The sequence below is a fragment of the Zosterops lateralis genome (assembly GCF_965231275.1).
Source record: "Zosterops lateralis genome assembly, chromosome: 6".
Lineage (NCBI taxonomy): Eukaryota > Metazoa > Chordata > Aves > Passeriformes > Zosteropidae > Zosterops > Zosterops lateralis.
In genome coordinates, this window is record NC_139761.1 from 26,741,954 (window position 1) to 26,754,686 (window position 12,733).

Sequence of the window (12,733 nt, forward strand, 5' to 3'; positions counted from 1 at the left end):
GATACTTCTCATGCTGAGTGAAATATAATCCAGATGCATGAGTTACAATAATTAAAAAATGAAATTAGATTTTAATAAATTGGTTTTTTCTCCCCATACAACCCACACCTCACATAATAAAACAGCACATCTTTCAAAGCATTGCTGTATTAAAACAAATCCTAAGGAAACATACACAACATCACACAAGGTAAAAACAACATCAGGGCAGAAGGAATAGATTATGGGGAATCAAAAGCACAACCAAAAATGGCAACTTAGGAAAAAAGGAGGAGGGGAAAAAGCTCTAAGATGCCTCTTATGTCCTCTGACATTGTTTTAATATGCATATACTTCTCATACCAATTTTCTTTCTGAAGTAATACTCATTACACAGACAGAAATGCAAAATTAAAGCACACCCAAGCACGTAGACGTCCCCATGCTACTCAGTGTTTTTCAGAGCACAGCACACACCACTGCTACAGCCTCCCTCAGCACTCAGGCAGGAAAAGGATTCAGAAAATGTAACTCCACCATTTCCTTATGGCTGGATTTTCTCCTTATAAACATATTTCTCTCCTGTGCTATTAAACAAACAGCATTTCCATCTCTCCAGATGGCACAGCAATAACTGAGTTCAAAACAGCTGTTGTCAAGTTAACATTTGTCCTTTTCCTTTCACCTGCCCAGCTGTGGAAAAAAGCTTAAATCAACCTTCAGGTTTACTATGCCTGGAAAATATTTTCTAGACATCTTATTTTTTGGTACTACAAGTTCTGCAGCTTAAACTCTAAATATACAAGTGCCAATGTAACTGTTCCCATATGATTTAATCACATCACTAGAAGCTACTTTAAAAAAAATATACAAATACATGCAGTATCAATGACCTCCTCATGCAGCATAAGATCCTTATCAAAATTCCATCAGGAACGAAATTAGAAATAAACATATTGTCTCAGCACATGAAAATACAGAAGTACTCCCATGCCAGCAAAAGCTACACTTAAAAACTCACAAATGTTCACATTTACCTTCTCATCAATGCTTTTAAGGTTCTCCCACTGTAGGTAAACAGTCTAGCACAGCTAACTACTGCTAGGATTTGCTATTCCTGCAGTACTGGTATTGTCATGGTTTCATCTGATCCCTGCTAACCTCAAGAACACACAAAAAAAATTACACAATAAAGAACTTCAACTCCTCTTACATCATTGACTAAGTAATTCTTTCTACTTCACTATCATTAATCTTCTCAGCAAAATTTTAATTTGCCCATTAGACCTTTATAAAGACTTCTGACAATATTCTTCCTGAGGTACTGAAAATTACATAATCACTGCAGCTCTTAACCCATTAAAAATACAGTGAAGTTTTCAATCTAATTTAGAAACTTCTCTCACCTAGATGAAGAATCCAAAACTAGTTTTCACAGTCATGAGGTCCAGATTCTAAACTTACAAGAAAACCAAATGCTACATCAATAGACAACGAAGATATTCTTACAGATATCCCTGAGAGATGAGTATTTTCCCGCTTCATTTTGTGCAGTGTTCAAACTACAGGCACAGATAACCTCACTAAAAGGATCCTTTCCTTTACCTTCTCTGGCAAGATTCTCCACATAATTAAATTTCAGCTTAGTTCTTGAACCTGGCCACTGCCTTGTGAGGAACAGAGATCTGGAAGACAGCAGTATTCTAAATTAATGATTTTCAAGCTCTGAACTTAGTTGTAAATCTTTCTGGGGGAAAAAATAAAATTAAGTTGTTGAAGGCCAAAGCCCTGGCAGACAAAAGTCATGTAAAAAAAAACGAAAACAATTTGCCTCCTTTTCCTTCTGCAGATGAGGAAGTCCTCAATTGCCATTACACTTGTTCTCTTGGGCAGGCAAATGTTACTGTACATAATCCTTGTTCAGGTGCCATAAATTGATACTAATGACAAAATGATCCATATCTTTCCTCCTCTAAGCTCTTCCAGCAGATCCTTAAGAACTGTTTTGTCCCTCCCTACACCTTATTTATGTAGGTTCCCTTTTCTGTTTTTCAGGGAACATCAACTACAAAATCAATTATATTTGCCAGTAACAAATTTTCGATCAAATGCAGCCAGTTTCATTCACATATCACAAGAGACTCCTCCACACAATTCTGTGTGCAGTGGAGAATCTGGCAATATTTTTTCCAAGTCACCAAATGCTTTATTGAGGAACAAACCTTATTAAAGACTTCAAACCAACAGAGAGAAAAAAGGGAGAAAAAAAAAGAATAAAAAAGGAAGAGTTCACAAAAAGCTTCTATAAATAGCTGTTAATCAACATAGCCTACGTTACCGCTAAACATCCAGAGACTCTTTGACAGCATTAATTTCATTTTTGCTCATATTTTCTGAGACTTTTTCCCATACTTGGTAGGGTGTATGTATCCCCACTGGATGCTAGCAGATAGTATTTTACTTTGAAGTAAACTCTGCCAACCAGCAGAGCTCCCTGGTGTTTAGCCTGGGAGGAATAAAGGCACAGGTCAATGGGCTGTTATTGCTCTATACAGTGAAGAATTTCCTACACCAGGAGTGCTCCCCATATTCAGCAGCTGTAGTCCATTCCAAAGACAGAAATTCCAGCTCTGCTAAGTGAGGGTGCCAGTTACTTTAAAGCTGCTGCTCTTAATCCATCACCAGGACTCTCAATTTACCCTTTTAATGTCATTATAGACTTAGAGCTAATCCCAAAGTGCAAGCAACAACACACAGGACAAAAAAGAACTTTAAAATCAGGATAGGCTATGGATTCCTCATTTGACATACTGACACAATGAATAGCCATCTTTTAATCCTTAATTCTCTAGCTCTTTCAGCTGCACACTATTTAAGTGCCTAGCTGTAAATTGGATTAAAGCCAAAAATGTACCACTGCAGTTTCTTCCCTCTATCCTAGAAATGCAAACTTGCTTTAAACACTGTCTGCTACTGGCTTAAAAGCCCTTTTTCTTTCTATGAAGTGTTTCCAATTTTCTGTCAGCCACAGGACTTCTCCAGCACTTCTTTTCCAGAACAGCCTGCAGTAGCTCCTACTCAATGTTCTTAACAATTTCATACCAGTAATTCGACCTTGTTTGGCCTTTCTGCACATTAGCCACCCTGCTGAAAAAAAAAAAAAATTCAATACAGAACCATTTGAAAAATAAACTACCAAAACAGAATCCCCAGCATTACCATCTCTACAAGATGCCTCTCCACTCTTACAGCATGTCAAATTACTATAAAAGAGGGTTGACTTTTCACATCAGTCTCTCTGGTATCTGCACTGGGCTTTTAATGACTTGAACACTAAGGATACAGGTATTTACCTTCAAACCAAACCAAAAAAAAAAAAAATTAAAAAGGATTTTTTCTTCAAATTAAGTATATAGTTATCTAATTTAAATAATATATTTTAGGAGGTCTACATTAAGAAATATAATTTTGATCATTTTTTCCTGAAAAACAGCAACATTTTTAAAGCTTTATTATCTCATTTTTTTCTGCTGATCTAGAAGGTAATCTATCACTGCAAATAAAGCAAATCAATTCTAACTAGCATCTCCAGCTTTACTGAAACTTTTCAGCAATGAGAAACAAGCATGAAGACACAACAGAGTTAAAGATGCCCAGAAATCAAATCCAACCAATCAGAAAAGCTGCATGGGAAGAGGACAAACAAGTCAAAACTTGCCTTCATGCCATGATTACTCAGTGAAGGATCCCATTATTGCCTAAATTCTTCTACATTTGTCTTCCCACACAAAATTTTTTCCTCACCAATAAGAAATGTAAAGTCATCTACGAATGTAGCAGTCAAATATCATCCTGTGGATAAACAGTTTAATTACACAAACCAAAAAAAAAAAAAAAAAAAGAAGTAAGCTGGGTGGCTTTTGAGTTTTAAAGCGTGTGGGTTCTGATTAAATACATGGTTTGAAGAAATAAAAATTAAAGGTAAATCTTCCAGAAGGAAAAGGCGAGCCAGAGGAAATGTGACTGGGGAGCTTTGCCTCACAGTGACAGCACAAGCACGCAGCCTCCCAACTGGATTTGTGCCACCCTTAGTCATGCACAGCTGGTGTTTGCTCACTAAAATACTCTGTTCATAAACAAGCAATCCCTACCCTATTATTGCTGCCATCTATTAATTCAACTTGTTTCTACTATAATAAATTGTCCCTGGCCAGGCAGCTTTCATAAATAGTCATTCTAGTCTGAATATGAATTGTCCTGGCACAAAAGCCAAAAAATTCTTCCCGAGTGCTCCTAGGGGAGCACAACTGACTGCTGGTATAGCAAAAGAATGAAAAGAATCAGCTGTCAAACTAAGCAAGCAATTAACTAGAGGACACAAGGGTAAAACTTAAAGTTATTTCTTAACACAAAAAGAACACTGTATGGATTTACAGGCCTTGGTACAGGCCCAAAAGCTTATATATTTCTTAACTAATCTATTTACAACAGGTAACCCAGGGTACCAAAAAAACTAATATTCTAGGAAGGCATAAGAGGCTGCCCTGCTTGTCTTCTGTGGCTCTGAATCAAAAAAACAAAACCAACCAAAACAAAACAAAAACAACAACAACCAAAAACAAACACACACACAAAAAAAAAAAAAAAAAAAAAAAAAAAAAAAAATATCCTTGTCTTGGGCATGGTATCTAGGCGTCTAAATGAACTTCTGTCTTGAATTATTTACTCTGTAACCACGAGGTAAAAATACGCAAAGCAGACTGAACAGCAGCAGGCAAGACTTTGAACTCCCAAGTTCTAATCCTGGCTCTGGCAACAACACTGTGTGACCGTGACAATGTCCAAGGCTCTGCTGATGCCTTGGTATTTCACACCAGCACTACAAGAACTGAAAAAGCTTCCATTAAAAAAAATAAAAATGCATGTATCAGTAGAAACAGTGGGGGTTTTGGTTTTTTAACTACAGAACGTAGATTTTAAAAAGATAGAATGTTTTCTTTTATCAAGAGAATGAAAAATCCTTTACACTTTGTTAACTTATGATACACCAAACAACAATAAGATGTCAGAGCTGTTACTGAAAGCAGCAAGAATCTACACTAATTCCATCTCCTACGAGAGGAGAGCATCTGTCACAGATCTCACTCACCAGAAAACATTGTTTTCAATAGTCTGCAACCTGTTTTATCTTACAAAAAGAACACCACGTACAAGCATAGAACTTGTAACACAGACCAATGAAGGGAGCACAGACCTTTACAGTCGTGGTGACTTATTTTCCTCCACAAGTCCCTTCTTTCCTCCTTTGAGCAGTTCATCAAGTTCAAGATCAGTTCCTATAAATTTTATTTTATTTATAAGAGACATAAGGAGTGTTAATGAAGCTGCAGGGGCCTCCTGAAGCTCTGGTCATTACTGAATGAATTATTGATCTGAGGCTAACAATCATTACTGCTTCTTCTGAAAGAGATGAACTTACAATAGCAATGAAGGAAACCAAAACCAGGGCAGGGTGAGGCACAATCAATAGTTCCTAGATGTAAAATAAAGACATCCATTGCTGCATACCCAAGGACAAGGAAATTCACTATAAAATACAGCAGGAGGCACCAATGGACTCTGAAAAACAACCTCCTTATTTACTTCATTCAGCATTACAAAACTAAAAATTGCCATGATTTCTAGAATTCAGAGCTCTGGACAGTTCCAGCCTGGAACAATCACAGAGATTCTCATTTCAAAACCTTATCTCAGAAAATTAATGAACTGTACTCAATGTGAGTACACAAATGAACAACCAGGAACTTCAAACCCAAAGGTTAAACACAAACATCATGTGTTTTAATTGTAATATCAAAACTCCTAGAAAAGGACATAATCCCAAAACTTGTGTATGTCAGAATTACTAAGAGATATTTTATCTAAATATATATTTTAAAATGCATAAAACTGTATTTTTTCTACAGAAAGTTATGTGCAATTGGTTGACATGGTTTCCATGGAGCTACTCAACAACCATCCCACAATATAAATCATGTTGCAGACTGATATTTATTTTGCAAAAGTATTAGAGCAAATGCCACGTTTAAAAGTTGATTAGAAGGAAGTTTTGCTGTGCACAATGACAGATTCTTCTGTGAGATCCAATTATTCCAACAGTCTATTTAAAACACACAATTAAAGGCTGGGAAATAACAAGTTCAGATGCCATCAAAAACAGTACAGATTTCATGGAACAGCTTTAAACACTCTTCTTATTAAGTGTGACTGAATTTATGAAAATATTTTTAAATCTTTTACAAATTCCTCCGGGAACTTGCAGATTCCATGCAGTCCTCACTCCTGTTGTTTTCTGTTTCACTTGTCTTTTACAATAAGAAGAAGATGCTACATTTGCCTGATGAAAGTACTCGAGGATTCTTTGTATTTAATGTTTTATGCATTACGCAGCCTCCCATTGCAAAGGAGACTTGCTTCTGAGTTTATCTGTGTGCCAATAATGTGCACAATAATAATTATAAACATTCTATATAATATAACATTATTATAAGCATTATAAAGAAACCCAAAAGCCCATCAAAACCAAATTAGAAATGAACTAAATAAAAGCATTATTACATTAACTGTATGTGAGTGCCCCCAGCAGTTACCATTTTATTTATGGCCCACATTTCACATTATAATTAAATGTTCACCTACCGAATCATTCGCTGCCAGGGCGAGGGCGATATTCACTGCAAGAAAGAAAAAGAGGAAAAAACAAAAAGATTAAGTGCAGGAAAACTTAATTCCTAAATATCGAGAATGTTATCACTGCTAACAAGAGAAAATCACTTATTTAATAATTACATCATCATCTTGGTTCTCATTTGGTTCTTGCATCTCTACATTTGCAGTTTAAGTAGCAGCAGCACCCACATTTCAGTCTGTGTTCGTTAACCAAACAAACTCAAGCTAATCTGCAAAAACTTGCAGACTTTCAGTTTCTAGAGGACACAGCAAAATAAAAATACAGTTTCAGTATTTTGCCAAAGAATAACACTAAGAAAAACTTCACACTCTCTAGTGAACTTCGATAAAACTAGAAATTAGCTAAGCACTGCTGTGAACTATTAAAACAAATGACCAAAAAGATGATTGTTATCCCTTTTTTTGATTTCTTGTGATGTATTGACCAGAGATGTTTTCTGGAAGAAGGTGCAATGCACGCTTTTCCCTTGATTTTTATGGCAGAAAACAAAATCACATATACCTGAAAGCATTTGTTTAGAGGAACTGTGGAAGGAAACTTTCCATACTTACATCTCTATGGAAATATCATTTAGAAATAGAGTTTATCAGAATATTTTAACATATAAAGAAGGGCCAAAACAAAAAAAAACAGTGAGAACTTTCAATAAATTAGAAAATTCCCCTCTGTCAAGAGCACTGTTTGACTTCTTTTCACGTCAGGAACAATTTTCTTCAGTACTCTCAGGGTGGTCCAAAAAGGGAATAGATCAGCAAGAATTTAAAAATAAAAAAAGGGGGGAAAAAAAAACGGGGAAAAAAAAACGGGGAAAAAAAACGGGGAAAAAAAACGGGGAAAAAAAAACGGGGAAAAAAAAAACGGGGAAAAAAAAAACGGGGAAAAAAAAAACGGGGAAAAAAAAACGGGGAAAAAAAAACGGGGAAAAAAAAAACGGGGAAAAAAAACGGGGGAAAAAAAAAACGGAAAAAAAAACGGGGGAAAAAAAAAACGGGGGAAAAAAAAACGGGGAAAAAAAAACGGGGGAAAAAAAAACGGGGAAAAAAAAACCGGGGAAAAAAAAAACGGGGAAAAAAAAAAAACAGGGAAAAAAAATAACAGGGAAAAAAAACAGGAAAAAAAAAAAGGGAAAAAAAAACGGGGGAAAAAAACGGGGGGAAAAAAAAACGGGGAAAAAAAACGGGGAAAAAAAAAACGGGGAAAAAAAAACGGGGAAAAAAAAACGGGGAAAAAAAAACGGGGAAAAAAAAAACGGGGAAAAAAAAAAACGGGGAAAAAAATAACATGAAAAAAAAAGGAAAAAAAAAAAGGGAAAAAAAAACGGGGGAAAAAAACGGGGGAAAAAAAAAAGGGAAAAAAAAACGGGGAAAAAAAACGGGGAAAAAAAAACGGGAAAAAAAACGGGAAAAAAAAACGGGAAAAAAAAACGGGGGAAAAAAAACGGGGGAAAAAAAAACGGGGAAAAAAAAAACGGGGGAAAAAAAACGGGGAAAAAAAAATGGGGGAAAAAAAAACGGGGGAAAAAAAACGGGGGAAAAAAAACGGGGAAAAAAAAACGGGGAAAAAAAAACGGGGAAAAAAAAACGGGGAAAAAAAAACGGGGAAAAAAAAACGGGGAAAAAAAAACGGGGGGAAAAAAAACGGGGGAAAAAAAACGGGGAAAAAAAAAACGGGGGAAAAAAAAAGGGGAAAAAAAAAACGGGGAAAAAAAAAACGGGGAAAAAAAAAACGGGGAAAAAAAAACGGGGAAAAAAAAATGGGGGAAAAAAAAAACGGGGAAAAAAAATGGGGGGAAAAAAAACTGGGAAAAAAAAACGGGGGAACAAAAAAAACGGGGAAAAAAAAAACGGGGGAAAAAAAAAAAACGGGGAAAAAAAAAACGGGGGAAAAAAAAAACGGGGAAAAAAAAAAACGGGGGAAAAAAAAACGGGGGAAAAAAAACTGGGAAAAAAAAAACGGGGAAAAAAAAAACGGGGAAAAAAAAATGGGGGAAAAAAAACGGGGAAAAAAAAACGGGGAAAAAAAAACGGGGAAAAAAAACGGGGGAAAAAAAAGGCGGGGAAAAAAAGGCGGGGAAAAAAAAAGGCGGGGAAAAAAAAGGCGGGGAAAAAAAAGGCGGGGAAAAAAGGCGGGGAAAAAAGGGCGGGGAAAAAAGGGCGGGGAAAAAAAGGCGGGAAAAAAAAAAGGCGGGCAAAAAACCGCGGGGAAAAACAAGGCGGGAAAAACAAGGCGGGGGAAAACAAAGGCGGGAAAATACGCTGGGAAAAAAAGGCAGTGGAAAAAACGGCGGAAAAAAACCCCGGGGAAAAAAGGGCGGGGAAAAAACGGCAGGAAAATAAATGGCGGGGAAAAAAAAAAAAAAACAACAGGAAAAAAAAAAAACTGGGAAAAAAAAAACGAGAAAAAAAAAAAACAGGGAAAAAAAAACAGGGAAACAAGGCGGGGAAAAAAAAGGCGGGGAAAAAAAAGGCGGGAAAAAAACGCGGGGAAAAAAGGGCCGAAAAACGGCGGGGAAACGGCGGGGAAAAGGAAAAAAAGGAAAAAAAGGAAAAAAAGGAAAAAAAGGAAAAAGAAAAAAAATAAAGAAAAAAGAAAAAATAAAGAATAAAAAGAAAAAAGAAAAAAGAAAAAAGAAAAAAAGAAAAAATAAAAAAAGAAAAAAGAAAAAAAGAAAAAAAAGGAAAAAAGAAAAAAAGAAAAAAGAAAAAAGAAAAAAAGGAAAAAAAAAGAAAAAAAAAAAAGGAAAACAAAGCAAAGCACAGCAGACTTTGGAGAGATGCAGTAAATGTCTAAGAATGCCATTAAAACACAGAAACTTGACAGGAACATGGCAGGGAACAGAGCAAACAAACACGTCAGACAAATAGGAACAACAAAAACCAATCCAAGTATTCAAACCTGCAGTGAAAAATATCGTTCTGGTAACACAATTTCTTCTAATCATTGACTCCACTGATTTCAGAAGAGCAAACAGCACTGAAGTATCAGAGACTACAACATGAAAACCACACGCAATAAACACAATGAGTTACTCAACAGGTTACAGGATGACCCTGACACACTTGACCAGAATGGAGACGCTCTTTTCCTGAAATGGAGGTGCAGAGCAACTGAAACACATTTCAGACACACATAAATGGTTCCCTTACATTTCCAATATGTTATTTAATGCTCGTTGAACCCTGATTTTTTTAATGCATAGGAATGAATTCACAGCTCTAAGTATTATTTATACATCTGTTATATTTTATGTAGAAATTGCACACAGATGCCAATTACAAGAACTTACATTTAGATATTTGTTTGCAGACATGAGGAGAATGATCTGAATTTATTTTCAAATTATGTTCATTTTGTAAACTGTCAACTGATGAGCAGGTATTTGGTATTTTTAGTAACCTGCAACAACCAGTCTATGTATTATAAATATATACTTTTTGGTGACTAAGAAACACACAATTTAATTGTTTTGTATGGCTTTGTACAGGTAGGTGTATCCTATGTATAGGATAGCAGTTCAGAGACAAGAAAGTCATGCAGTCTGCAAATGCTTTGCAGAACTCCAGGCTGATGACACCAGTCACTCTTCCCTCATCCACCACCAATGTAAGAAGGCCACCACATTTATTGACACAACAAATACTTTTCCATTCTGTCATCTGTTTAATTCAAGTCAATTTTAGCAGTATCGGTAACCCACGTACTATCCTGTTCTACTACCTAGGAACAGGTGGTAGGGGAAAAAATAGAGAAAAACTAATTCAAAACCTAATGGTGGAGTTGAGAGAAGAGGTCAAGGTGCTTCACAAGGCTCTGATCAATTTGTGTGGTTTATAAGTACTGTTTCACTTTTTGCTTTATAAATTACCTACATAAGTAGTTGAGAAAACTGAAGAGTCTTGCTATTTCTAAATATCAGTATCCTCTGCTGAGCACGTAACTGCACTGTTGTGGCACAGAAAGGCACTGTGCAGGCACACCTCAGCAGGCAGGGAAGAGGAGCAGTGTCACTGCACTAGCATAGGAACCCCTCCACTGCAGCCTATAGCACCTCCTAAGATGTCCCGATGCCTCAAGACAGCACTGCAGTATTACAAAGATACGATTTCAAAGCTCAATTCATACCTAAGTTAAAGCCAAAATTTCTGTATCCAAGTAGATTCTCAATGATTGCAATGGGACTTGTCAGGTGAAAGGCAATGTTATGGAACTCAATTACAAGATAATGACACAAGCACCTAAATATTCCATACAAAGTACTAGAACACGTGCAAAGGAAATGATTAAAAAAAAAGAAACCTTACCTGCCGTTGTTGATTTTCCAACTCCCCCTTTTCCAGAAGCCACAACCAGCACCTGTTTAACTCCTTCTATGGGTTTCTGCTTTGGCAGCCCCCGTGCCAGGATCCGAGCACGCCTGTCCCGCAGAGCCTCATCCTCAGAGCCTGAGGACTAACAAAGCCAAAAAGCGAGTGAATGCCTGTGCACCGACTCCAGTTTTCACAGAGAAAGCTGACAGGGAGGAGCCTACCTGCACACTAAGAAATTTCACTACCTGTCTAAAAAACCATTCTGCACAGGGGCTTTCCCAAAGGGAGTCTGCTTCACAGGCGGGCAAGGACAGCGCCAACTCTAAACAGCGGTCCCGCCTGTGCCAGCGCCGCGCACCGCCCGCTGGAGCTCAGGAGAGTGCGGTAAGAGGCGGGCAGAGCCCATCAGCCTCCTCCCCCGGCCCGCCGCTGCCCCAGGCCGCTCCCCGCCGGCAGACACCGCGTTCCCACCCCGCAGGGACACTGCTGCTGCTGCCGAACCGGCTGCCGCAGGGCACGGCCCGCCAGGGCACCCGAGCACCGACAGACCGGCCCGCCGCCCCCACGGCACCCTGTAAGCACAGACACAGCCCGGCCCAGGGACAGCCCGGCCCGGGCACCCCGTTAGCACAGGGACAGCCCAGCCCAGGGACAGCCCAGCCCAGGCACCCCATAAGCACGGACACAGCCCGGCCCAGGGACAGCCCAGCCCAGGCACCCCATAAGCACGGCCACAGCCCGGCCCAGGGACAGCCCAGCCCAGGCACCCCACAAGCACGGACACGGCCCGGCTCTGCCCGCCCCACTCCCTCACTCACGGCGGCGCGGGCGGCCGGAGCGCTGCAGGCGGGGGCCGCACGGCCCGGGCCGTCCCCCCACACGGCCGGGGCTCTCCCGCCGCCGGCGCCGGGCAGGAGGCGGGCGGCGCGCAGGGCCCAGCCCCAGGCACGGCCTCCCATGGCCGCGGCCGCGCCGGGCCCGGGCGCGCTGAGATGGCGCCGTGAGGCCGCGCCTCGGCCCGCCCCCCGCACCGCGCTGTGCTCCGCTCCGCCCGCCCGCTGCCCCGCCGCCGGGGGCTGGCGCTGGGCGGGCCCGGCCGCCCCGGGGACACCGCGCCGCGGGTGAGGCCCGGGAGGGGCCGCTCCTCCGGGGCTGCGGGAGGCCCGCCCGCCGAGCGGGGCACTGGAAGCAGCGGCGCGGAAAGCACAGCCCTGCCGCTGTCTGTGAGGAAACTGGGGCCGGGGCATCGCCACCTGGTGACCGCACGCACTGCAAAGGCCCCGGGCTAATTCCTCTCAATGCTGTAATGGTGCCCGCGGAGGCTCGTTCTGGGCTCTCTGCAGCTCCTTCGGCTCCTCGGGGCCTTCTGAACTCTCATCTTGGCCCGCAGAATGGTTCAGCAAGAGCTCGGTCCGTCTTGGTTTGTGTCTTCTACAAATACAATAAATACATCCCATTTGTATCGTTACCTAAAAGAGCAAAGAGACCTGTAGCCGAGACAGATGCCACCTGTTTGGTGAGGTTTTTTTGTTTATTTTGATTTGGGTTTTTTTGTTGGTTGGGTTTTTTAAATAATACTAAAGCACAAAATCACAGAATTAGTCGAGTTGGAAGGATCATGGGATCCAACCTCCCTGCTCAGACAGGGCCGGTTCTACAGGATGGGTCTGAAATATTTCCAGCCAGGGAGACTCCA

The 12,733-nt window shown here is 40.2% G+C and overlaps 1 protein-coding gene across 3 annotated transcripts in view; it reads right to left on the reverse strand.

The window, feature by feature from the left end:
- NUBPL (NUBP iron-sulfur cluster assembly factor, mitochondrial) overlaps positions 1-11,996 on the reverse strand; it is a gene marked incomplete at its 5' end in the record, with an annotated part of 71,234 nt that extends 59,238 nt beyond the window's left edge. For 2 of the 3 annotated variants that reach the window (XM_083864151.1, XM_083864150.1), the window contains 2 exons: positions 6,679-6,713; positions 6,829-6,973. Coding sequence is in view for 1 of the 3 variants with exons in the window: in XM_083864149.1 (XP_083720275.1) it covers positions 6,679-6,713; positions 11,032-11,179; positions 11,856-11,996 (324 nt within the window). Of the gene's footprint in view, positions 1-6,678; positions 6,714-6,828; positions 6,974-11,031; positions 11,180-11,855 lie in introns of those variants that run through there. The other variant, XM_083864149.1, reaches the window with a different exon arrangement.
- Positions 11,997-12,733: the final 737 nt, after the last annotated feature.